At 39.9% G+C, this 27,475-nt stretch overlaps 1 protein-coding gene across 1 annotated transcript; it reads left to right on the top strand.

Annotated features, from left to right (window-relative positions):
- The first annotated feature begins 977 nt into the window (after window positions 1–977).
- On the top strand, window positions 978–27,475 carry ralba (v-ral simian leukemia viral oncogene homolog Ba (ras related)). Its single transcript, XM_082175971.1, has 5 exons — window positions 978–1,105; window positions 24,418–24,587; window positions 24,755–24,963; window positions 25,103–25,280; window positions 26,381–27,475. Exons 2-5 carry the CDS (start codon window positions 24,474–24,476, stop codon window positions 26,501–26,503), a joined length of 624 nt encoding a protein of 207 aa, XP_082032097.1. The 5' UTR covers window positions 978–1,105; window positions 24,418–24,473; the 3' UTR covers window positions 26,504–27,475.

The raw sequence follows: 27,475 nt of genomic DNA, 5'->3' as shown, positions 1-27,475 counted from the left end.
ATAATTTACATCTTCAACTTGCAATGTTAATATTTTTTCAGATAACATTTTAATAACTAATTTTAATAAACTCTTCTTTTTTTCTTACACAGTATAAATAGGTCTTTATAAAATAAAAAATCTGTTTTTAATATTTTAGGAACAGGGCCCTCATATTTGGTAATCCTTGGCATAAAATAGGCTATTTTAAAGTCATCATAAAATCAAAATGGACTACTCATATTTTTTTCTGGAATATGGCAGTACTTATTATAAATGATTTATCCATGCATTATTATTATTATTAATTATTATTTCAAATTCATGTCCCCTCATAATCTTTAATCAAAATAACTTCCCTCTTGCAACGACATCTCTTCACTGATGACGTGTTCACTGGTGCGAGGGCGTGACAACTTGTCACTCACATGAGATCATCACAGCAATAGCAAACAACAATCCCATCCATCCTTAATTTTTCTTGATCAAGAAGCCGTTTTACTTGGATACACATCACAATAGAGAAGATAAAACTATTGCAGCCTCCGTTTCATGCATACTTTTAAAACCAGTGTGTGTGATATGTTATATAACTATAGTTTTGTATATTATGATATATTAGGTTAGTTTCTGTGACAGTTATTCACTGCCTTTGAATGGATAAAAAATTTATTAGCATATACGAAGCATTCAAGGTCTTATTATCATACCTACATTTTAACAGTTTTTGTTAACATTTGTTAGTCTTAAGGTCAACACTGAGGTAAAATCATGCATGAAGATTGCAAACTTGTGTATAAAAGTTGCAGTTATGAATACAGTATTTTTCTATTAAAGTCATACCATTTACTATACACTGACTCTCTAAACATAACATACATCACAAGTTATGGCTGGTATCTCTAGCAGCATATCTGTTCATTACATCATATCCTGTTCATCTCTCCTCACGAGGGCGGGGTCTACGGTTAACGACATCACATCCTGTTCTTTTGCATGTCCAGAGGGTGGGGTTTATGACACCAGCAGCTTCAGCTTCAGAGGAACTACAGGGTGTATCTGAACAGGCGATTAATGCGTTCCACGAGATAGCAGAAGAGACTGTGGAGGATAAAGTCACCGAGAGGTAATGTGTATATTTGTGTTCCTATTTATCCATTCTTTTGCTCGTTTTTTAAATCAAGAAATTACGCCAGCTCGAGCTTTTGTTACTGTTCGACAGTCAGTTATTAGAAGTCCCTCTGTGCATATTTAAGTCTTTATGAAAAATGTCAGTTGAATAAGATAGCCGTTATAATTATTTTGCTAGTTGGACCCAGCTGATGACAGATCACGCGAGACGGGCGTTTTTGCGGATGTTGCGCGTGTTGTGGAGGTTTATTTTCAAAGCACCAACGTTTATGTTCTGCTTAGCCTAGTACGTGTAACGTTACTACGTGTATGAATCAAAGATATTTAACACTTTCAATGACTAGAGTACAGCATGTCTCCCTTGTATTGCTTTTCTTTCTCAGCAAATAAAGTAGTAAAGCAAGTAAATTTAGGTGCTAAAACGGCAAAAAAGATGTCACGTTAAACTCACTAGGTCAAATTAATTAACGTTAAATATGACTTATTTTTCTGTTCAGTTTCTCTGTTGGACCCTCTTACAAGAACTGAAACATATGCCTACCTAAACCTTAAATACATATATACAATACATTAAACGCATACAATTAAATTGTGTTTTTATGAAGAACTTTATTCATCCAAATTTGCACAATGAAGTTGTCATTCAGAAGTGGCATTATGTTTGAGACCAAGTATTAGTTTGTAGTTATTGCTAAACTTGTATTTCCTATAAGTAAAAAAATAAATAAATATATACCTATATTATTTTTGTATTGTGGATTTTTTGTCTTTCTGTTGGATACCGGTTTAGAACATGAAACGATATATATATATATATAGGCTATATTATTTGTTTTTTGGACACCAAAGTGTTCATGGAATGTTTCACTTCCATTTGTGAGAAAAGTGTTAATTTTACTTCTTACTAATCTTTCAGGGACTCCTGAGCCTACTATATTTACCTATATAATGGTAAAAATGTAGAATGCACTACATGCGTTTCCCCTCTTTTTTCCATCTCAACTGTTTCCTTTATGTTTACACAAAACAGTCCAGCTCTGAATCGTTTTGGCTTGCAACCCATTTTAGTTGATCTTTAGTAAACCATATTGCTTTTTGACCATTAATGAAAGGCCGCTGTAAAGATGTGCTTCTCTGTTTCAGTAGTTTGATCATTATTAAATATAGATGCAGATGTCCTTGTATCTAGCATATTAACCTTGAAAGCAAGCCTGCATGTAGGCTGACTTGAGCAGAATCTGTAATGTCAGCTCCTTTGGTTTGTTTTTATTTTAAATTCTGAGTGGTCACAGTTTTTACCAGTCACTAGGTTGTTTGGGTGTGACCTCTCTGGCAATAGTCTGTGCCCTTATCACCCTTCAGTATGGGACTTGTAAAGTCATGGACCAGTTACCTCAATGTTTTTGATCTTTACGTTTATTATTATAGTATTTTATGCGCACATTTAATCAACTCCCTGTAGTACCTGACCTGTTCATATTTCTGAACTTTTGTATACCTTTTAATACCTTGATTGATAGTGTCTTGCGTGATATTAGCTTGGAAGCTACAATGCTTATTTAATGAACAACAATATAAAAAGACGTATAGGCCTACATTCTTGTGCAGTGCCACACATTGAAATAACAGTTTCTCCTTAGGTTGATGGGGCTTGTTCAACAGGTTTTTATTTATTTTTTAGTTGGCTTGCAGTGCACTTGAATTGGCTAGTTTGAAACAAGTCAAGCCTTTGGGTTCAACACATGTTTGAAGCTTTGGAATTTTTTTCTGTACTTTGTTCCAGACAGAATCTGTCTTTGTTTCCTCAATTTACTTAGCTATTTAATAGTTTTCAGCATTAATTAGGTCAGTGATTCCTAACCAGTTGTCTGTGTAGCATTGGGTACTTGAGGAGGTTTTGAGTCTTGAGCAGGTTAGAGTCCGAAAATGTTTGAGACTTTGTTCCCTGTGGTCATGTTATATCATTAAAATTTGGACACGTTTACTTGTAGGTGATATTTCATACTTTCTGAGCTCTCTGGTGTTTACATTTTACAATTTACTTTTATATCTGGATTTATTTTATTAATACATTTGCCATCAGGTCTTTCTCATATAGAGTTTCTGATTGTCCCTGAACTGCAAAAAATGTGCTCTGGAAAAAGCTGAAGTGTTAGAAAGAGAGTGAGTCATTGCAAAAATGGCCACTTTAATAATATTGATATCACTAATTCAATCAAAAAGGTTGATGCTTTGATGTTGAATGTGTACTAGAGGCTTAGGCTATTGCTGATGTTGTGTGGGTATTTAAGAGAAAAATAGGTTAAGAAAGACCAGATTTGATTTTGAGAATGGCTGTAGAATAATCATTCATTGTTTTGTCAGTAATCACCTGCTCAGACGCTTTTTTTTAAATGTTCCTCAACAAAATATCCCACTTTAACAGTGAAGTCATGTGTCTCTACTCAGTTTATGAATAGGATAAAGTTTAAAACGTAATGGGATTAAACCTAATTCTAGATGATTGAGTGAACATTCTCGCTATCTAAGTCATAATGTTCCAGATGTCATGTTGATGTGTAACTATGTTGACCCTGTCGGTGTAGAATTTCATCAGATTACAGGGGGAAAATATAGGCCAAAAAGTTGAATCATTCATTGTACACCCCTCTTTGTTGATGCATATATTATGTTTTATCTATAATATTGTATTTAAATACCATGTTTGCAGGTGTATAGGGCTGGGTATTGCCAAATTCCTCACAATATGCAATCTTTAAAAAGTTTGGGGTTGGATTTGTTTTTAAAAAGCCATGCTCACCAATAATATTATCACTATTTAAAATGGCTGTTTTTTATTTTAATTTTAAAATGTAATTTATTCCTGTGATGGCAAAGCTGAATTTTTAGCTGCCATCACTCCAGTCTTCAGTGTCACATGATCCTTGAAAAATATTTATATTTAGAATAGAAGCATATTAGAAATCATTCTAATATGCTGATTTGGTGCTCAAGAAACATTTCTTATCATCAATGTTGAAAATAGTTGTTCAAAAGAACAGCCATTAATTTGAAATAGACCCCACACATTGTGGGTTTTTGAACATATTTTCAGTTCACATTCATGAATCATGTCTTTGTGTCAAACTTGTTTGTTAATGTTTTAGAGCTGGGCTTCTTCCCCTGATAAAATCTCCTCTGTGGTAGTGATTGCTTTCTGAGGTGAATCAGTGTACTTTTTGAAGAAACCTAGTCAAGTTTATGAATGTCATCAGTTTCCCTTAGATTTGTTTCTCTTTTACTATGTCATGTGATCTGATAAAAAAAAAAACCAAAAGGTTGGTTAAAGGGCAATTTCTGCTTTTTATTATAGGCCGTCTCATACCAGCATCATTAGTATGCTCTGTGCGCTTCCTTTTAGGCAATAGGTGCTGATTTGCCACATTCCCCAGCAGGTAGCAGATCCTGGTTGGCAGTTAATAAGTTAAGTTAATGCAGATCTTCTCGGTGTTGAGGAATAGTTCACAGAATGTGATATATCTTCTTTAACAGACGCGATGGCGGAATCTAGAAATCTCAATTCTCCAGCGGTAGTCTTCTTTGTTGTAAACGAATTCAACGCTCTTTGGTGAAGTGGATGATTACGTTACTGTTGATCATCTGTCCATCATCGTATAAAGCCTGCCCTGACAATTTGATTGGTCCGAACAGCTCTGGTTTGGGCATAGTTGCTCCACAACGGATCAAGTCCAGACCGAACTTCCCGACCTCAAATGTTGTGGGCGGAGCTAAGTTCGGCTGGCATCCAGGCTATTGAAAATAATGTCCGGAATGTTCTTTAGAATTTTTTCTTTTGTGTTCAGGAGTCTGGAATAATATTAGGGTGTAACCTGACTTTTAATTTGTGACAGTAATCTTTTTCTTAAACTTATTTTATTTTGGCATAATGTTCTGGTGTTCTTAATGTCATGATCATTCACTTTATAGGCTAGGCTAATTCATTATTCTTGTGTAATCTGGATTGCAGAGGGTCATGATGATGAACTAGTCATTCCAGTGAGGAATGTGAGGCCAGGAGCTGGTTCGGTAATTTGTCTCTTGGGTTTGACTTTGTGCTTCTAAATGCTCCCACATGGGATGTTTCTCTTGCCCTCCATACCCCTTGAGAGCCCAATGGAGTCTGTCTCTGAGTATGGGTTAAAAGGGTTTGAGATAAACAGAGAGGGATCTGCTGTGTGGTTCGGTCCATCTTTGTGAATCTACATGGAGGTCTCAGTGTTTTCTTTAAAAAAATATTTGCTACAGACTTATTTTAAAACTTTTATATACATATAATTAAGGTCATATAATTATGAGTTTTGCCAATAATTGGAAAAAAGATAAATAATCTCAATTATCGGCAGCCGCAGATGCCTTTTCACATTTGCTCATAAATAATAACTTAAGTGTAACATTCATTTAAGTAACAATTAAGATTGTTTGCATAAGGTTTTACCTGTAATTTATTTGAATGGGAAGTTCCTTATGTTTGCCTAAGAGCTAAGCAAATAGTTTTCCCTCTCTGTAAATGAAATGGGGTGATACTTGAGATGTTTATTTCACTTGTTCTGGAGAATGTTTTCACAGTGCTGTTGAAATGAAGTCCACCTTTCCCACAGAGCAGGGAGTAGAGGCAAGTTGGAAATTAAATTATTTAGCTATTCTTACTTGGTTATTCACATTTAGGGCTGAAACGATTCATCGAGTTACTCGATTTACTCGATTACAAAAATTCCTCGAGGCAAAAACTCTGCCTCGAAGCCTCGTTAAATTCCTATGACGCGCATTATACGCGCAGGGATCTGATTGTTTCACACGGACGGTTGTTCAGTGTTGAATGTTCAGGAAGCACACCACAGCGCGTGATACATTTTGAATTCAGTTGGCGCGATGGCGAGAGTAAAGATGTCCATAAACGGCAGAGAATGTCTAAAGTTTGGGATCGCTTCCTTTCAGCGTCGCTGAAACAAGGTAACCCCCGCATTTTTTTTTTTTTTTTTTTGACCCAGCGCCAATATTTCCGCCCGTGCCTATACATTGATGTTCGCTGATTTAAATCCCATACTGTATTTGTAGTGATGTCGTGATGCGGTTTGACTAGATATGATGTTTAGTTTTTACGTTTTTAAGTAGTAAACGTATTCACGTTCAATTGCAAGAGAGTATAGCCTAAAAAAAGAACCCCTTCACACACACACACTCGTCTCTCTCACGCGCCAGTCAGACCAATCGCGGCAATGCATCACATATGCTTAAACTTTTATGTAGCCACGCAACAATAATTTCAGCATGCATTCACTGTATACACCGGGATGTGATGGAGGAACAAATATTGTATTGCAGTCTTTGCGAGACCTTGTTTGTAGTCTATGTCACGTCTGCCAAATAGTTACAGACAACAACAAAAAATGAAACTCCCCAGCCTCTCCAATCCACTCGTACTTTTGGGGAAGACATTATAATCGGCTACCAAAGTAAATTGAGCATAGAACATTTTCAATTAACAAAAAAATATAATACTACAAAACGTGCTAATATACTTCAACTAGCCTAAGTGAAAAACAAAATGCTGTTCTTTTTCTATTTAACAAAATGCACATTTGCAGTAAAATATTCCCCTTTTCAAAGCTACACTTATTTTTTTTTATAAATTGTATACATTGTGTACCTGTTTGGCTTGATATTTTATATTCATTTCATTTTATTTTTGTTCTCCGGCGGGTAATTTGCAGAAGGTGCAATCCTTTTTCTGTAATGTTGTATTAAGAAGACAAAACTAAGGCCAAATGGCCTTTACTATTTAAGTTTGTATTCATAGTTTTACATGTTATACATGTTTTACAGTATAAAGTTGACTTAACTGTATTGTTATATAATTGTTGGCTCTGGCACTTATAAACACTAAATGGGTAAAAATTACAATAAATAGGCTTAGTTTTGGAGCCAAATGTTGGAGTTGGAATAAATACCTTTTTTTTTGAGAAATAAAAGCCAAATGCTTGATCATTTTACAGCCACATCATTTTCGTTATGCATTATTTGTTTTGGTTGTTTAAAAACACACTAAATTTGTTTATCCGATTACTCGATTAATCGATCGATTAAGTGCTAGATTAATCGATTACAAAAAGAATCGATAGCTGCAGCCCTATTCACATTCTAGTGTGAAAATATTACCCAATAGCAATGTGTAAAGAGATTGTCCATCAGAAGAGATTTATCTTTCTCCATGCTCGTTCTGGATAACAACATGGCTGTAGCGTCCCAGTTCAACACCATAGCCTTTATATATCTGAATGAAGCCTCTGTGTCCCAGCTCTAGATGGTTAGTATTCAGCAGAGATGCTCACCTTGAGTAAGAGGGAGAAACAAGCTCCTTGGGTGACAGATTATTTGCTTTTCTGCACAGATTTAGCACATTTTTTAGTTTATTCATAAATGATCAAATCTGACAAAATATAGCAGATCCTGGTTGGCAGTTAATAGGTTAAGTTAATGCAGATCTTCTCTGTGTCGAGGAATAGGAATATTTTTTTTAACTCACCGTCATATTGTATATTGTTCCAATTCCAAACCTGTTTGGCTTTCTTTTTTCTGTGAAATACAAAATTACATTTTGAAGAATTTTATATTGAAAATAATGGCCAGAATGTTCTATAGATTTTTTTCTTTTGTGTTCCATAGAGGTGTGGAATAACATGAGGGTGTAACCTGACTTTGAATTAAAGTACTATGTGTAGAAGGCTGTATTGACAGATTGCATTGACAGCTACCATTCTTTCCTTTCTCTCTCTTATTTTTATTTCAAAATTGAACCTGCATCTCCCAAATGAGCACCACAGATCAACATATTTAAAAGCTTCACCTATTTTATCAGTAACAGACAAATCAATATAGACCTTCTTTTATTGCCTTTTCTTTGATTCTACAAACAAAATTATAGAAAAATATGCCCACATTCTATGGCATGAAAGAGCATGAATAACAGAGCATTATAGGAACTACGGTGGCTTCAAAAGCATGCATGGATGGTTACAGTCTCTTCCAAGTTTTCAATATGTTTAAAAGAATGTTTCTTTTTGTAGGTTCAGACATAAAATCGTCTTAAATAAGATTGCTGATGGCCCTCTGCAATCCAGATTACTCAAGAATAATGAATTATAAAGTTAATGATCATGACATTAAGAACACCAGAACATTATGCCAGAATAAAATGAGTTTAAGAAAAAGAGTACTGTCACAAATTAGAAAGGCATTGAGGAAGGTCACCTTTATCTTGAATTAAGTGTTTTTTTTGTTTTTGTTTTTTTTGCTTTAAAAAATAAAATAAAAATAAAATCCAATACAGATACAAAACCATCTGATCATAAATTGACCAATTTAATATTTGTAATGTATGTTGATCTGGGGGTGGGCTGGCATGTTTGAAGGAAGTGAGTGATGCAATGGAATAATTAAATCATACACCATCCATATGTGTCCAAATACCAACAGGCTCATTGAAAAAATGATAGAGGGTCATTCCGTGTCAAATCAACCAAATTGCAGAAACCTCCCCGGCTCAAATTTTTGATTTTGGTTTTTAAAAAAAAACCGAAAGAAAGAAAGATAAATATTGATAAAAGCCAAAATATGAAATTTCATGGATGTATATTTACGGTGTAATCCACTATTTTGTAGAAGGGGGTCAAAAATGACTATTTTCAACTGAGATTTGGAGCCAAATTACACGGGGGGAAAAATTACTTTTTAAAAGATTGCAACAACATTATTTTATTTTTACACCGAGATTGGTAGGTTTATTAGTTCAATCGATTTACTTTAGCAATCTTTGTTGCAAAGTTTGCATGCCTATCACTCAAAAAGTATGTGTATGTATATGTTCATCACTAAATACTGGACAAAGGTTGGTGATTTAACCCCTTTTTCTGAATTGATGACTACATTTTTTAACTCTACCCGCCCAAATGGACGCGGGGGTGGGCTAGTGACAATAAAAATAAAATAAAAAACTCTCTTGCAGTCAGTCAGTTCCAGTAAATGTATTTACCAGTTTTAAAGCTCAGCTTCTTCATCTCGACTGGAATGGTCCCAATTTAGCTAGGGGTGATTTATCATCCTCCACACTCATCCAAGGATTTCATACAGCAATTCACTGAACTTATCGGTAATATTGCCAAAACTTATGACTACTTTTTATACATGGTTTTAACATCCATGTATGCTGTCAGTCTAACCCTTTATCGAAGGAGTTTCTCAACCCCATTGACATTTTAACCTGGTCCAAAGGATAAAAGACACTCATATTCAGGGCCATACTCTGGACCTTGTACTCTCCCATGGGTTTGCCATCTCTGATACTCTTGTATCTGACTTTCTGCTCTCAGACCATAACTTAAGCCGATTTTTATTCTCTGTCTCTTCCTAATCTCTCATGTCTCTACGAAAGCTATTACTTTGTCTCGTTACTATTCTCCTCGGTTTGGTACAAATTTTAATCTGTGTTTTATGGAATCATGTTCACATCTGATCTGTACTTGGACTCACTGTTACCTGATTTGGATGCTGACTAACATCTAAGTCTATAAAACTCTGCATGGCTGGATGTATTAAATGTCACTGCTCCTCTCAAGCCCTACAAGCCCAAACCTAAATCTGAACTGTGGCATAATTCTGATACCCGACTCTTAAGACAAGCATGCAGAAAGGCCAAGCGTTAAGACCAGACCACGTATCGGCTTATCAGAGTGCTGCTATGTCTGCAAAAACTACGTATTTTTCTAATAAAAAAATATATATTTTAGACACAAGATTTTGTTTTTGGTTATTAATTCTGTTATAAATCCTCCGGTCAATACGATGTCTGTTGCCTCTGATGCTTTATGTGAAAGCTTCTTGAGATTTTTTTATTTTTTTTATGGCAAAATCTCTAATTTATGACCCAAAGTAAGCTCCTCCCACATTGAACCTCCTATCCCTTCGCTGCATCCAGGGATGTTTTTGATCCTATCTCAACAAATACTTTTTGACTCCCTCGCTAATCAAAAACCCTCCTTTTGTTCTCTTGATATTATACATCCAAGATTTTTTTAATTAATTGTTGACTCTGTTGGGCCGGGTTTGGTGTCTTTTCTTTTGTGTCTCTTGGTTTTGTTCCTTCCTGCTACTCTTAAAGTGGCTTACTGTCACTTCCTTGTTCAAGAAGCCTTCACTGGACCCTTCTGTTTTGAATAACTTTGGTCCTATTTCTGTTTTACCATTTATCTGTAAGGTATTGGGACATTTTTTTGACCAACTTCAGTCTTTTCTCAACTGTCATTTTATTTCAACATTTAAGTCTGGTTTTAAGTCTGCTCACAGCACTGAATTGAGTGTAAAATTACCTTTTTTTTTTAGCTACTGACTCAAGTGACTCTGTGGTCCTTGTTCTTTTAGATTTATCTGCAGCATTTGATACTATGTGTTGACCACTCGACACTGATTTCTAGATTAGAGTCATGGATGGGGTTAAAATGAACAGTCATCAAATGTTTTCAGTCATATTTATCTGACAGAAAGTTTTTAGTCAAGTTAGGTAGTTTTTCCTCTTCCATTGCTCATCTCGCCTGTGGTCTTCCTCAAGGTTCGATGTTGGCGCCCTCCCTCTTTTCTTTGTATAGCTATGTTACCTTTGAGTTCCATTCTAGGAAGACAAGGGATGTCTTTCCATTTTTACGCCGACAATACCCAGATCTATTTACCGATCAATAGAAATTATCCTTCAGTATTTACATCTCTAATGTGCTTAGACAAGGTTAAATCTTGGCTAACCCACACATTTTTTTATCTTTAAATGAAGATATAACTGAGGTGATCGTTTTTGGTCCCACAATTTTCAGGCCAACAGCATTGATTTGGGAAGCTTATCTGCTTTTAGTTCATCGCCTGTGCGGAACATACGTGTTCTTTAGGATAAATCTCAAATCTCTAGAGATGGCTGTTCATGCTTTTATTACTTCTATACATTGTATAGCGGCCTGCAAGCTGTTTTATTGACTCATTTTCCCGTTTGAAACACTGATCGATTTATGAGACAGGATTCATTTTGGTAAGTTATACTGTATCTTTCAACGTACCTTCTGGTGTTCACTCATGTTTATTTTGAGCTGTATAGTAGTAAAGAGGACATGAGATTATCGGTTCACTTGCGTTTGATCCGTGCTGCCGAACTGAGGCGGCTACAGTGATCTGTCACGGCGCATTAAAAAGCGCCAAAACGACTTTTGTTTGAATTTCGTAATAAAATCGACAGAATTTTAAAGTTGAGTTTACTTCATATTAAAAGCAACAAGGCAAGCGTCTGTTGTAGTCATCGTTGATTTTGGCCCTACAAAACGTACTCGGTTACTAACGTAACCTCGGTTCTCTCTAGAAGAGGGAACGAGTACTTGCGTAAGATATCTTACGCTAGGGGAAAACCTCTTTTCCTCGAGATATTGAAGCCAAAAATTATCCTTAATTTTGCAATAATGTAAAACGCATTGCAGCAGCATGCAGACATGGGCGAGACAGCTCGCGCGCCCATTGGCTGCTCTGCGGCAACTGCACCAGCCTATCGATAGAGGCTCCTCATGACGTCAGAACCAATGAGGGCGCTTCGCGCCCATTACGTCATGTCCCGCCGAAATCGGGTGGGGCCAGGGCTATAAATACGGCCCAGAGAGGCTGGTTTGGTCAGTTTTTCATCGCTGAAGCGAATCAGAACATGACGCATGCACGGCAAGATACGCAAGTACTCGTTCCCTCTTCTAGAGAGAACCGAGGTTACGTTAGTAACCGAGTACGTTCTCTTACGAGAGGTCTCTCGTACTTGCGTAAGATATCTTACGCTAGGGGAACACAATGTAAAACGCCGTGCGTGCTTGAGACATAACACTAAAGTCCCAAGGGCAGGTGCCCGGGGCTCATACAGTGCCTAATCACAAGGGACTCACAGAGAATCCGGGAAGAGGGGCTAGAATAGCATCATTCCTGTAATATTGAGCTCTGATAAGAGCATGTTATATCAAGTGTTCCACACAGCCAGGGCGAACTCAGCCTGGACTGGTAAATATGGGGGACTTACGTACTGCCCACAGAAGTATATAGGCGATCAGTGATCGACGCTCTAGCAGTTTCAGCATCCCGAGCCGACAGCATCGGGCGGGCAATACTGAAAAATTAAACCGAGAGCAACCTAGCTTGCAAAGCGGGAACCTCGAGGTTATAAAACCTTATAAATGTAGACGGGGAGGCCCAGCCTGCCGCCCTACAGATATCTTGCAAGGCAATCCCACTGGACCAAGCCCGCGACGAGGCCATACCTCTTGTGGAGTGCGCTTTGAAACCTATCGGGCATTGCAGGCCCTTGGATGTGTAAGCTAGCGCTATAGCATCAACTATCCACCTGGATAGACTCTGTTTTGACGCAGCTAGTCCCTTAGAACGTCAGCTGAACAAAACAGAGAGCTGCTCCGTCTGTCTGAAAACAGATGAGCGAGACACAAAGGCTCTTAACGCCCTGACCGGGCAAAGGAAGCCTGCGTCCCCTTCCTCCTCAGATACCGCCAGGGCCGACAGGGAGATAACCTGTGCCCTAAACGGTGTGTTGAGGGATTTAGGAACATATCCGTGCTTTGGTTTGAGTATGACTCTCGAGTCATTCGGCCCAAACTCCATACACGTCGTGCTCGCTGAGAGCGCTTGCAAATCCCCTATGCGCTTCACTGAAGCGAGAGCCAGAAGAAACACTGTTTTGAAAGACAAGGGTTTCAGGTCTATTGACTGTATTGGCTCGAATGGGGCACCTTTCATGGCTTCCAGAACCGTGGAAAGGTCCCAAACGGGAACTGAGGGTGGTCTGGGAGGGTTCAGCCTCTTAGCTCCTCTAAGGAAGCGAATTACCAGATCGTTCCTTCCTAATGACTGGCCAAGCGGTGGTTCAGCGACGCTGCTATGGCCGCCACATAAACTTTGAGCGTGGATGGGGTTCTGCCCTTATCCAGAAGCTCTTGTAAAAAGGAGAGAACCTCCGGCACCCCACAGCGTGAGGGTGAAGTGCCACTCGCTGTACACCAGCTAGTGAACACAGACCATTTTGAGGAATAGAGCCGCCTCGTAGATGGAGCTCTAGCCTGCGTGATCGTGTTTAACACTCCCGCTGGGAGGTTAATGGGTACCCGTTGATGGCCCACACATGTAGGGACCAAAGCTCCGGGCGAGGATGCCAGATCGAGCCGTTCGCCTGCGAGAGGAGATCCCTCCTCACCGGTATCGGCCACGGGGCGGTACTCGTCAGCTGCCTCAGGACTGGAAACCAGACTTGGTTTGTCCAAAATGGGGCGACGAGTAGCACTGGGCATCCACTCTCCCTGATTCGCTCTAACACCTGGGGTAGGAGCGTGACAGGGGGAAACGCATAGAGCGGGCAGCGGGGCCAGCGTGAGCCAGCGCATCCCTGCTCTTGGAGAAGAATTCCTGACAATGAGCGTTCTCTTGAGACGCAAATAGGTCTATTTCCGCTCTGCCAAATGTCCTCCATAGCATTTTGACTGTCTGTGGATGTAAAGACCATTCTCCTGTCGGCAGATTGTTTCTGGACAGTCTGTCTGGTCCCACATACAGATGGCCGGGCACATACGCTGCCCTGAGCGAGCGCAGGTTGTGCTGAGCCCAGACCAGGAGGCGTTCCGTCAGCCTGTGAAGGATTCTGGATCTGATACCTCCTTGGTGATTTATATAAGCCACCACTGACATGTTGTCCGAACGGACCAAGACGTGGTGTCTTTTTATCTGGGGACAAAAAACGCCTCAGCGCGTTGTCGACTGCCATCATTTCCAGGCAGTTTATATGCAGAAGCTTTTCCCGTTCCGACCACTGGCCGAATAACGGTCTGCCCTCGAGCAGCGCTCCCCATCCCGAGGTTGAGGCGTCCGTAGACACCACCTTCACACTCAAGGAAGTCCCCAGGCTTACACCTGACCGGTACCAGTCGGTCACTGTCCAAGGTTTCAGAGCTGCGACGCATTTCTGATCGACCTTGAGGCGCGCGAGGTCCAAGCTCTGCGCGGCGCGCGCTTTCAACCAATACTGCAGCGGGCGCATGCGAAGCAGACCCAGCTGAAGCACTGAGGATGCTGAAGCCATGAGACCCAGCATCCTTTGAAACTTTTTGAGCGGGACTAAAGTGCCGTGGCGAAAAAATCTCTGTCATGCGCTGAATACTTAGTCTGCGCTGCGGCGACAGCTGTGCTGTCATAGACAGCGAGTCCAGATCTGTGCCCAGAAAAGATATTTTCTGACTGGGAGACAGTGAACTCTTTGCCCAATTGACTGTGAGACCTAAATTCTCGAGGTGATCGAGTAATATGGTCCTGTGTTCTATGAGCTCCGACTGTGATCGAGCTAGAACCAGCCAATCGTCCAAATAATTCAGCACTCGTATGCCTCGGAGCCTGAGGGGTGCGAGCGCTGCATCCATGCACATCGTGAATACGCGAGGTGCCAGGGATAGGCCGAATGGCAGGACTGTGAACTGATATGCCTGGCCCTCGAAGGCGAATCTCAAAAATCACCTGTGACGTGACGCTATTTGTATTTGAAAATAAGCGTCTTTCAGATCTATCGACACGAACCAGTCCCCTTGGCAAATTTGCGAGAGGATTTTCTTGGTCGAGAGCATTCTGAACCGTCGTTTCAGAAGTACTTTGTTTAGTCGTCTTAGATCTAAAATGGGTCTGAGACCCCGTCTTTTTTTTTTTTTTTTTTGGTACCAGAAAATATCTGCTGTACATGCCCCCTTCGCTCTGAGCTTGTGATAGGGGTTCTATAGCCCCTTTGCTCAGTAACTTCGCTATTTCGGCCCGAAGTAGGTGTGCTACTTCCTTTTTCACCGTAGTATCGATTCGCGCCGCTTTGCGTTGCGGGCGTCGACCGAACTGTAGCGAATAGCCTCTTTCTATAATGTCTAGCACCCACTTCGAAACCCCGGGTAGCCTTGCCCATGCGTTTGCACGAATGGCTAGGGGTTGAATGCGAAGCGCGCTCTGGTCGCTCAGCGACAGAGGGGCTTCAGTGTGCTGCAACATAAGCGTCGCGCTTATGACATTTGAGGCAGGGGGCGCGCTGATAACAGCGGGCAGATTGCCCGCGCTCGACTCCTCTGCGGTGGTCAATCGAGAGGGGGAGGGCTGGGCGAGTCCCGTAAGACCTGTCATGTCCATGTTTGAATGTGGGCGTGGGATAGCGGGCACATTTACAACACTGAGAGCATTGTCTGCCTGAGCAGAGCGAATGCATGTTGGTTTCGTTTTACAGAAACCTTGAGACATGCAGAACGTAGTGTTTGTGGGCACTGGGCAGTGGGCACATTTACCACATTTAATGCGCAATCGATCTGGGTCGATTTCATGTGCGCGAGCCCTGTGTGACGGGCTGTGTTTCTGTGTAGGAATGAGCACTGGGCATTTTGTCTACACTCATAACACCATCGGCCGTGGCCGGAACACCAGAAAATACACTCTATGGGATTTATCTGGGTAGCCGTAAAGCGGCGTTTGTGTGCAGGCAAGCGGGCTGTGTCGCCGACTTATTTACTGCAGAATACACTGGAACAGTCGCATTTACTGGAACTGAACGAGCGAGAAGTTGCCATAGTAACAGAGAGCGTCAACACGCTGGCGTTTGTTTGCAGGTGTGCGTGTATTACAATAGACTCGTCCACTGCAATATTGACATTTTCCAGAGAAATGTGTGAGAATGGAGGTAGTGACACACGGAAACCATAGAAACGGTGCTTGGGTGCAGGCGAGCGGGTTGTACAACGCGCTCGTTGGCTGCAAAAATACACATCTGCAGTCGCCTTTTCAGGGAACTGACAGAGCGAGCATTGACGGCAAAAAATTTTTTTGTTTTTTTGCCGGTAGACCTGGGATCGAACGCGGGTCTCTCGCGTGAAAACCTGAGAATCTGCCACTGGGCCACAGGGGAAGACTCAAAGGAATTTATATAGCGCGAGTATTATCAGAGAAACCTGTGTTTCTGTGTAGGAATGCGCACTGGGCATTTTGTTTACACTCATAACACCATCGGCCGTGGCCGGAACACCAGAAAATACACTCTATGGGATTTATCTGGGTAGCCGTAAAGCGGCGTTTGTGTGCAGGCAAGCGGGCTGTGTCGCCGACTTATTTACTGCAGAATACACTGGAACAGTCGCATTTACTGGAACTGAACGAGCGAGAAGTTGCCATAGAAACAGAGAGCGTCAACATGCTGGCGTTTGTTTGCAGGCGCGCGTGCATTACAACAGGCTCGCTCACTGCAGTATGACATTTCCAGTCGCCTGAACTTCAGAGGGGAATGAGAAATGTGTAAGAAATAGAATTCGGCCCGGCCGCAGCGGGACATTATCACTCTTTTCTCCTTTCGCCAGTGACGCACGGGAACCATAGAAACGGTGTTTGGGTGCAGGCGAGCGGGTTGTACAACGCGCTCGTTGGCTGCAAAATGCACATCTGCAGTCGCCTTTCAGGGAACTGACAGAGCGAAGCATTGGAGGCATAATTAATCTGCCGTTAGACCGAGATTCGAACTCCGGTCTCTCGTGTGAAAAACCAAAGATTCCGCCACTGAGCCACAGGGGAGAACACAAAGGCTTTCAGATGCACGAGCATATAAGAGCGTCAACATGTTTTCTTCGGCGTTTGACGCGTGAATGGGGCACAGAAGTAGCTTTCTTGTACGTAAAGAAAACTAACCCCGACCGTCCGCTTCCAGCCTCCCCTGTGAACGGCGCATTTTGCGCGGCTCGAACAGAGGGAGAGAGAAAACTAGCCCCGTGACCGTCCGCTCCTGACATCCCCTGTGAACGGCGCGTTTTGCGCGGCTCGAACAGAGGGAGAGCAGGTATCATCCTCCAAGCAGGCAAGGCAAGCGGGCGCACCGGCGAGCTTTGCGGGTTGGGGGGGGAAAGGGGCGTCTTGAAAAAGACGCCCGGCTCTTTTAGTGCAATGAGAGTGTGTGTCGCGGCGGCGAACACACACACATACACAAAACACAGTAACAGAGAAAAGGATATGTACGCCGGAAAGCGTCAGCAGAAACGGCGACTGAAGGCGGCGAGATGTCGACCAGCAGCTTCAGATGCACTAATCCCGCTGGGTGCTTGCAATCAGACGGCGCGGCTTCCTCTCAGGATCCAGCGATGCGTGAGCCCGCTGAAGAGATGAAAAACTGACCAAACCAGCCTCTCTGGGCCGTATTTATAGCCCTGGCCCCACCCGATTTCGGCGGGACATGACGTAATGGGCGCGAAGCGCCCTCATTGGTTCTGACGTCATGAGGAGCCTCTATCGATAGGCTGGTGCAGTTGCCGCAGAGCAGCCAATGGGCGCGCGAGCTGTCTCGCCCATGTCTGCATGCTGCTGCAATGCGTTTTACATTATTGCAAAATTAAGGATAATTTTTGGCTTCAATATCTCGAGGAAAAGAGGTTTTCCCCTAGCGTAAGATATCTTACGCAAGTACGAGAGACCTCTCGTAAGAGAACCATTTCGGTAGAAGATTTTTGGAAGCCGAAATTTTGGTGCATCCTACAAACCCAAACATAAACCAAACACAGGACACCTGTGTGCTCAGCATCACAAGTGCAATTCTGTACCAGGTAAAGTCAGACTGGTTATCCGAAGGTTGTAGGTTCGATTCTCAATAAGCAGGAAATTACTGAGGTGCTCTTGAGCAAGGCACCTAACCCCCAATCGCTCCTTGGGCGCCGCAGCAAAAATGGCTGCCCAAAGCTCTGGGTGTGTGTGTCCATGGTTTGCAGTGTGTTTGTGTGTTCACTACTCACTACTCCTAATGTGTGCATTGACCTTCACAGGTCACTAATAATATTACCAAGCAAGTTTACTACGCTAGAAAACCCATATGGAGCTGAATAAACGTTTTTTTTTATTAGGCCTACTTCCTTTAGTGTTCATTTCAACTGGAAACCACAATGAATTGTATGTGTAGTAGGCTATGTTTTTGGAGTTTAGTAATGTATAGAGGTAAAGGTTTTTTTTCCAATGTGCTTTGGTATTTGTAGCAGGACATTAACATAACTGAAACTTAAAATTAACTGTGCTATTTTGTTAGTCATTTTCAGATTTGTACTAAATGGTTATTAATGTTTTTTTTCTTTTTTTTTTTTCTTCTAGTAGGCCTATGTGTAACAAGTAAGAAATGCCGGTGTGTTTGTTTGAAAGGCTTCCATATGTTTCTATAGCCTAGATGTTGCTTGATCAAAATTGATTTGTTTTAATCACATATTTTAGGTCCAGAAAAATAATCAGTTTGTCCATGAGGGGATCTACTACCCCCGCTCCACCCTATCTGTAAGGCCATGTGCATTACATTAAGTTTAGAAAATAGGCTTATGATGCAGTTTGGCAAGAAAGTGTCATGAATACATCTAAGAGGAATGCTCTAATCAGTATGTCAGAGGGTTTTCCAGAGACTGACTGTTTTTTCATTGCTCTTTTGCTAATGTATTATCTTTTTCCATTTCTTTTCAAACCTCTTTTTTTAGCTTTTCACTGTTATTACACTATTACTGAATTTTATCATTACTTTTGGTACTCTGTTTTATTTCGAGGCATGCTTCTATACTCACATTCACCTGAAAGATCTGATAGAGAATGTTTTCTACCTCTCAGATGTGTGTATATATATATTTATATATAATATAAAAATCCATTGTTTGTTTACCCATTCTTCACCAGGGCATTGCCGTTGAATCAAAGCTTATAACCTGCCTGTACTAGCTCATGTTATTTATTTGTACTGTAGCCTATTTGTTCCCCCGCTGTACATTCCTTTTTTCGGTCTCTGTTGTAGATGAGAGCTTATCTCTGCTGTCGGTTCCCAGCTGGCACTGGTCTCGAGGGTATGAGAGCGTACAGGGAAAGTATGCAGGGAAGTGAGTGTATGATGTGGAAGGGGAGAGAGGAGGATGTTTGGAGCCCTATCAGGTCTTGGCCCAGTTTTCCCCTCTGTTTTTCCCATCAATCCGGGCAGGAAGTTCCATACAAGCCTAGCTCAGTGAAGAAAGTCATCTGGTTTCCTCTAGGTTAGATATTTCCTCTCGCACAGCATGTCAGAGGATCTATATAGTTTTTATTATTATTAATATTATTTTGTAAAATCAATTCCAGAAAGACAACTTCAAGTTAAACTTCTTTATAGCTGTTTAAATATTTATTCTCTGCAATCAAGATAGCTTGCCTTTAATACCCCAAGTTTATGAGCAGAGTTTAATGTCAGCCTTGAGCACGATCATTTCATAAGTATCTGTATTTATTGAGGCTGTCAACCATTAAAAAATAACAATATTAAAATGTACTGTGTTAAACATTGTACACTACCGTTTATTATTTTGGGCTCTGTTAATTTTTTATAAGAAATTAATACTTTTATTAAGCAAGTACTTATGCATTTTCTGTTCATCAAAGAATCCTAAAAAAAGCATCATGGTTTCCACAAAAATATTAAGCAGAACCACCTTTTTTTTTAACCTTGATAATAAAAAGAAATGTTTCTTGAGCACATACATTAGAATGATTTCTGAAGGATCATGTGACAATGAAGACACTTAAACAGTAGTAGCTTATATGTTAATTAATTGCATGCAGTAATTTTGACAAATTTAGTATTATAAACCGAGTCAGGGTCAACCTCAATGTTTTTGAAAGTTGACATTAAAACACTCAGTAAACTCCAAATAAAAGGGGTTTAATATTGTCTTGATTTGCAACATCAATCCAAGGTACATTTATGTATTTGGCAGGTGTTTCCATCAAAAAAGCTGTGTTTTTCAGTAAGTGTGATAACTGGCAATTGAACTCATGATCTTGCCTATGGCTATGGCTGGCAACAGCTGATTTTTAGGAACACCATTAAAATGGCAATCACAATTAAGTGGAACAATAACTTCCTTTAAAAAAAAGACTGTACAATCAGATAAAAAGGAACTACATAAAAACTACACTTCTCAGTCAAGTGTGAACTAGTATTGCACTAGATATTACACATTACATTTTTGTGTTACTCTTCATACCAGGGTTTTTAATGTAGTTAAAATAATGATGATCATTTAGCTTGTATGTTTTCTGTCCTTTGTTACAATTACCCTTAGAATGCTTTATCAGTGAATGAAGTGTGCCATGTGAACTAGCCTAATGCCGGCCCTGACCCATTCACCGTCACCTGCTCTGCTTTCCCCTGGCCTCTTCTTTATCCTTGCCTGAGCTCCTGACGTGTCCCATGATTGTCCCCAGCAGCCCTGCAATCAGAGAGGGTGAAGCTGAATAGGTCAGCTTGCCACTCCACTCAAGCAGAGGGCATACCTCTCCTGTACATGAAATCAGTGACCCTCTTCTAAACTGGCATCCATTTAAACGGCTGAAAATGAGAAACTGTGCTGCGTGGGAATGGAATCATCATTGATCTCTGAGCTTCTCCCTTAGCTGTAGAGAGGCTCACTGGGCGACACAGCTGAAGAATGCTCATCGCTTTTAGTGGCACGGCAGCTCCACAGGCCCTACTCACAGGGGTTTGGTGATGAACGAGTGTAGCAGAATGTGGACAGTACTCAGGGAATCCTAATGAACTCCTCCAGCCTGGGGAGGAGGAGAAGGGCCATCATTAATGTTTCAGAAGCTTAAGAAGCATGCATATGTAGGTCATATCCATATCTGTCATCATTTTAGTTTGCCCAGCCCCTGTTTAACCCTGTTTAACTGGCATTTTCTGTAACGCCGATGACATGTATTATTCCACTGTGTTGTCATTTGGATTTTACCAGTACAATCTTTTAGCACTTTTGAGCTATTTTCCTAAGTGTTCCTAGAAAGTGCTGCTATCTGCAATCAAATAAAACCACTGACCATTGTTTTTGTTACATTATTGAATATGTTTGGGGTCGGTTAGATGATAAAAAAAATTAAAAATTAAAATAATTTATTCAGCAGTAATGCATTACATTCAAAACACATTCAGTTTAAATTAAGTGATCGTAAAGACTTTTTAATTGTTACAAAACATTTCTATTTCGAATAAATGTTATTTTGAACGTTTTGATAAAAATCATGGTTTCCACAAAAATATTAAGTAGCACAACTGTTTTCTGTAACAAGAATGTTACGTTGGCAGTAAATATTTGAGGTATATATTATAAAATGCATGATCTTATTGGTCAAATAAATGCATCAGTGGTGTCTTACTGACTTACTCTTGTCTAAACTTTTGAATGGTAGTGTACAATATTACATTTTATTATTTTTTGCTATTTTTGGGATATTGCCCATCCCCAACATGACTAAATGGGACAACAAGCATCTTAAATGGACAGCTTTAAATAAGCCTTCGTTAGCAGATTCCTGCGTCTTCCTGCACGATGCCCTAGTTTCCTATTGAAGCATTTTTTTTTTTTGGGACCACCAGGAACAATAGCTGGAAGCAGTGGGTCATGTTCCCCTTTCCTCTGCTCAAGAAGACTAGTATGAAAAGTTCTTCTGTGGTCTTATTATTCTCCTATGAATGGTCTTATGAATCATAACAAGATGCAGAAATAGCCTGTTTGGATTTCAGACCTAATTAAGCTTAAAGTATCATCCTCATTAATCAGCTGTGGTTCTCCAAAGATAATGCACCATATAACAATAGTGCTCAAATTACACATGACCGTTCACAAAGACCCGCCCCCTTTAGTTACTGTTGCTATGTCCAACAAGCTATGCCACACATCATGTTCTCACGCGGTGAAAAATACATCGCTGAGCAAAGAGGACTCTGAGAACACGCTGACAGACAGGGCAGAGCAGGTTACTTTTGATATGGAACAGTCTCAACTTTCAAATTTGGTAATATTTTTTAATATAAATTTAAACAATAAATGCTGTTTTGTGGCTCTTTAATGTGTTGTGACTGTTCGCTGTAGCGCCTCAGTTAAAGCTACAATATGTATTTTTTTTTCACCACTAGGGGTCACTAACCTCTTACAATAACAAGCTATGCCACATAGCTTGTTATGCGTAGGTTGATGACGCATAAGCAGAATTATGGAACTTGCCGTCATGCCGAAGGATCTAATAACGTTTAAGGATGAGTGAATACATTGATGTTTTTTAACATGACTGTGGAATGAAGCAGGTCGCGATTTCTAATAAGAGACAGATATCAGCGTCACACACGAGTCCCGCGGATATAAAGTAATAAAGACATTTCATTCTACCGAACTACCCGCAAGTGCTGAATTACCACTCACACAGGTCAGTTTATTTGACGAATGAAACTTGTGAGGTAAATCAGCGCTGTTTCATTTGGTCTACACTATCATACTAAACTGCATCTGAGTGTGTTGAAAGTTAAAATGTTATTCTATGTGTTAGTTTGTTGGCTGTATGAGACTAGCAGTAAGCTAGATCAACATTAGAATAGTGAACATTGATTAGTTTTATGTATATTTGCTCACCTAAAGAACATGCAAGAGTGGCGTCTCTGTCAAGTCGAAGTTAGTCGCGGACGTGGAGCTCTTGGCATCTCGAAAACACCACGCTGATATTGATCCTCGTTTTATTTCTCTTTTTGTCCCAAAGTCTGCTTGCCATGGTCCATAATGTTTGAACGAAAAACAAGAACAGTGTGACGCTAGACGTAACGCAGTTGTCCACGTCTGTCGCCATGGTTACTATGGCAGTACGAGGGGAAACCAGGGATAATGCGGATATTACGTCATTGACAGGCGACAATGACCAGGGACGAGTCATTATTTAAAATATTTTATTTAATACATTATTTAAAAACGCAATTTCTCTGAAATTAAAAATCTTTGGGAACTTTTAGGATATTGTAAGTACACAACTGCAGGAAACATATCACACTGTGCAAGTGATTTTTGGATATTTTATTACAAAAATCTGACATATTGTACCTTTTAAAGCTGCTCGTGAACTGATCATCTCTTCCTTCTAGTTAATTTATAGCATCAAGTAAACATGAATGAACATCATAAGGAATGTTTCAACCGCAGAAAGACGTCAGTACACATCGTTTTTCAAGTTTCAAGTGCCATTTATGCAAGAATAAGTCTGTTGATGTGATTTTACTTTTTTTTTTTTTTTTTATGGTGTGTCATTAAGTAATGCATCATAAGTGGTTTATTGTGCTCATCTGTAGATGTTGTGGATGGGAAAAGTACCAGTGCTACTCATAAAAATAAACCCAGGGCTTTCCTTCCACAACATTTTAATTTCATAAATGGGTGTTTTCCCTGGTGTTGCGTTGGCAAGTGAGAGCCATTACTACAGATGTCCAGAAGAAGAAAGATGCAGAATAAAAAAAATACCCTTACCAATGTTTTGTGAAATGTATTGATGTATTGAGAAATTCACTAAAGTGATTATGAGATTTTTCCATTGATACCATCTGCACTTTGAATGGCTAAATTAGTTCCACCTTGTTGTTGTTGCACGCACTACAAAATTATGTTGCAATAATAACAAACCGGTTTGAAAATATGGCAGCGTCTGTGACTGCTCGAGACGTGCTCAGATCACTTCTCTGACTGGCTCTTACTTGACAAGCATCGGTGATGCAACAAGCACTGATTTAGCCGCAATCCGGGGGTTTTGTCGCAGACCTTGGAAATCTGTCTGTGACGGCAAAGTCCAACCAAAAGTCATGTAGTGTGAGCTTCCCTTGGACAACATATTTTGTTGATCCTGGAACAACATTCCTGTCTGAAAACACAACCCTAACCATAACGTATCCCTAAAATCAGTGGGAAAATATTGGTGAATAACACTGATGTAGAAGCACACAGCCCTGGTTGTACGCCTAAACTTCACGTAAATTGTAAACTTGTCCTTCAAATCTGATTGGTTGATTGGAATGTTGATCCAGGAACATGTACTTGGTACTCCAATGTACTTTTGAAAAATGTCATGTCATGGTATTGCATTTGCTTTGTAGTAATACTAATAACTTTCTACATAATTTGCATTTAGGGTGAATTTATTAAGAAACATGCCATAAGGATTACCTTTACAATTGTCTGAAAGTTTTATTAAAGTATATAGCCTAGTGTTAATTCTAAAATGCTTTGGAACCAGCATGATAAAATATATTTGTATTGTATGATTTATGTTCCATGATCCAAATGAAAGTTCAAATACACACCTGTTCTTCTGTTGATGGTTCAGCTTCTCCATAATACTTTTGCTTCTCCACAGGTGGTGCCAGTTTGTCTGTGGGCGTCTTGTGGTGTACCTGAGGGAGACAATTAAAAATGGCAGCCAATAAGAGTAGGGGTCAGAGCTCCCTCGCCCTGCACAAGGTCATTATGGTGGGCAGTGGAGGCGTAGGAAAGTCCGCCCTCACTCTTCAGTTTATGTATGATGAGGTAAGTCAACAGACCATATGTTGTTCTGGTAGATGCGTGAACCTGAAGTGTAAAAAAAATAAAAAAAATAAGTGTTGCTAGTCTTCTAGATAGTTTTGTTCTCTGCATTGCCATGTTGTTGTTTTTTTTACTTTATCAGTGATATTGTTTGTTTTTTTCTCCTTCAGTTTGTTGAAGATTATGAGCCCACAAAGGCCGACAGCTACAGGAAGAAAGTGGTGTTGGACGGAGAAGAAGTGCAGATTGACATTTTGGACACAGCTGGGCAGGAAGACTACGCGGCCATCCGAGACAATTATTTCCGTAGCGGGGAGGGTTTCCTGTTGGTGTTCTCTATAACAGAGCACGAGTCTTTCACAGCCACAGCAGAATTCAGGTCTGTGGTATTGCACCATTCTTGCTACTTCAATTGTAAGCTACTGTAGTATAATCAGAAAATTGGATCTCCCATTGTGGCCTTGTATAATCAGAAAATTGGACCACTCAACATTAAATGTATCAGTGCGTGTTTGCAGGGAGCAGATCCTGCGGGTTAAAGCTGAGGAGGAGAAGATTCCACTGGTTTTAATTGGAAATAAGTCGGACCTTGAGGATCGGAGGAAGGTTTCAGTGGCGGAGGCCAGAGGAAAAGCAGAAGAGTGGGGTGTGCAGTATGTAGAGACTTCTGCCAAGACACGAGCCAATGTGGACAAGGTACATTTTCTGCTTGTTTTTTTTCTAAATTTAGATGATTTATTTATAACGTTTAAGTTTCGGTTTAAATGGGGTGTGTGTATTGTGGTGGGCTGAATGAGGACATAGACCAAACTGACTTGCAGAGCACACAGTGGGTTTATATTGAACATAAAGTAATATATTAACGTGGGAATTACAGTGCTCAAAGGTTGATGAAGTGATGAAGGTGCAGAAAAGGTATGGGGCTTTCCAGTGTTAGAAGGCCAGTGCTGATCAGTTAATCCTCACTTGAATCTGGAGAAGAAGAGACAAAGAGAACACACTATTAACATTTCCTGCAGTGGACAACTAGCTCACCCTTTCATTCTCTTGCTCTGCTAATATTCTCTCTTCTTAATGAAGCACAGGTGTGGCCGATCAGTACTTGTTAAAGGCTGCTGATTGAATGATGAGAAGTAATTACAGGGCGATGCACTCTGGAGACTTGTCACAATATGTTTAAATATAAATTAGTTTTTTATTTCAATTTATCTTTATTATTATTATTTAAACCATTTAGAAGCATAGTAACAAATTGTTCCATTGCTGCCCATAACCATACACTTGCTTTCATAATATGCATCCAGTCTGTATTCCGGAATGATAGATGCCTTGAATGCAGAAATATGATGGTGGCTACAGTTTACTAAATCTAGCAGAATCCAATTTAATTTTTTTATTTTCTGTGTAATACAGTCTCTGATGGAAGTATAGCATCAGTATGTGTTCCAGTGCCACAGTTCAAACCTGTGCTTGCTGTTCATTAAGCAAAAAGTACATCAAGTCTTTGTCTTTAATTCTACTTAGTTGTTAATTTTTTTTAATGCATTTTGTTAAATATCTTTTTGCTGCTAGTATTCATTTGTTAATAATTATAAATTGTATTATACTGATAAATGTTTTTTTAATCTGATGAGGGAGGTTTGAGCTGCAAAGTGAAACCACAAAAAGAATAGTCTTTTTCTCTTATTTAATTAAATTATTTAATCAAAAAAATGTGCAAAATGTTTTCACTGATAATTTTCGTTTCATACAACCTTGTCATACTGAGCAATAATGAACCTTTTGTTTTTCCAAAGGTATTTTTTGATCTAATGAGGGAAGTCCGTGCTAAAAAGATGTCAGAAAATAAGGACAAAAACGGGAAGGGAAAAAATAAGAAGAATAAGAAGAGCTTCAAAGAGCGATGCTGTTTACTTTGAACTACACATGAACTTTTCCTCGCCAAATCTACTTGCAACTCTGTGGGGGAACTCCAGCAGAGCGCTTTTTCTTTATTAAAATAACTTGATGCGTAAGGTTTTGTACTTGGAGAGGTAAGCCTTTATCACAATCTTTTATTTGCTTAGTTAATTTCAAACAACTAGATTTAAGAATGGTATGCATATGTTTTAATGGACGATGATGACCACTATATGGCTACTGGTTAAAGAAGACTGTGGCACTTTAGGACTTTATAAAATGTAGTTGGCCAACATGCGCCCAACACTAACTTTATAATATCTTCCCCTCCACAGTTTTTAGTTGGCAAATTTATCTCTTCTTTTTTAATTTTTTTTGCACATCTTTTGAGTATTTTTGTGTCAGGTTTTTTCAAATCTATCCATTTTTATTTCAACTCCTGTTGACACCATCATGGTATAGAGAGCAAGAAATGTTTGTGTAGATGTTAGTATTGTGATTTTCAACTTTGAAAACCTGCTATGAATGACGCCATTGAAAAGCACACGTGCTACTGAGGACAGAATGCGAAGCATTGATCAATAGCGCCACCTGGTGGTTTAAAAGTATATATTTCAGGAAGTCCTCATGCCTAACTACAAGTTACTAACCTCTGTGAACTTATCTGCCTTTATGCTTTAGTGTTTTATTGAAATATTTTTGTAATACTTGTTACATTTTCACCACTGTCTTATGAGAAGAATGTATTCTGTGTGAAAATGTGCCAACAAGCATCATAACTTTGCAGCATTTTCAGACTGAACATAAGACACATTTTATTTAGTGTTTGTTTAGCACTCTGAGCTTGGAGCTGCGGTTTCACCAGTAATTTAAAACGGCTCTTTTATACAAATATCACCTAACCTAAACTGCTATTTGTATTGTAGTTTTCCACTGCTTTTAGAAGAACAATGTCAAGTATGTTGCCAAATAAACATTTTTCCTCCTTTGTA

The sequence above is a fragment of the Leuciscus leuciscus genome (genome assembly GCF_965113295.1).
Source record: "Leuciscus leuciscus genome assembly, chromosome: 7".
NCBI lineage: Eukaryota > Metazoa > Chordata > Actinopteri > Cypriniformes > Leuciscidae > Leuciscus > Leuciscus leuciscus.
This window is presented reverse-complemented; position numbering and strand designations above follow the sequence as displayed.

Coding starts and splice junctions, on each gene's coding strand:
- ralba (XM_082175971.1), top strand. CDS start 24,474: ATGGCAGCCAATAAGAGTAGGGGTCAGAGCTCCCTCGCCCTGCACAAG. Junction 24,588..24,754: donor TTCAGTTTATGTATGATGAG/GTAAGTCAACAG, acceptor TTTCTCCTTCAG/TTTGTTGAAGATTATGAGCC. Junction 25,281..26,380: donor CACGAGCCAATGTGGACAAG/GTACATTTTCTG, acceptor GTTTTTCCAAAG/GTATTTTTTGATCTAATGAG.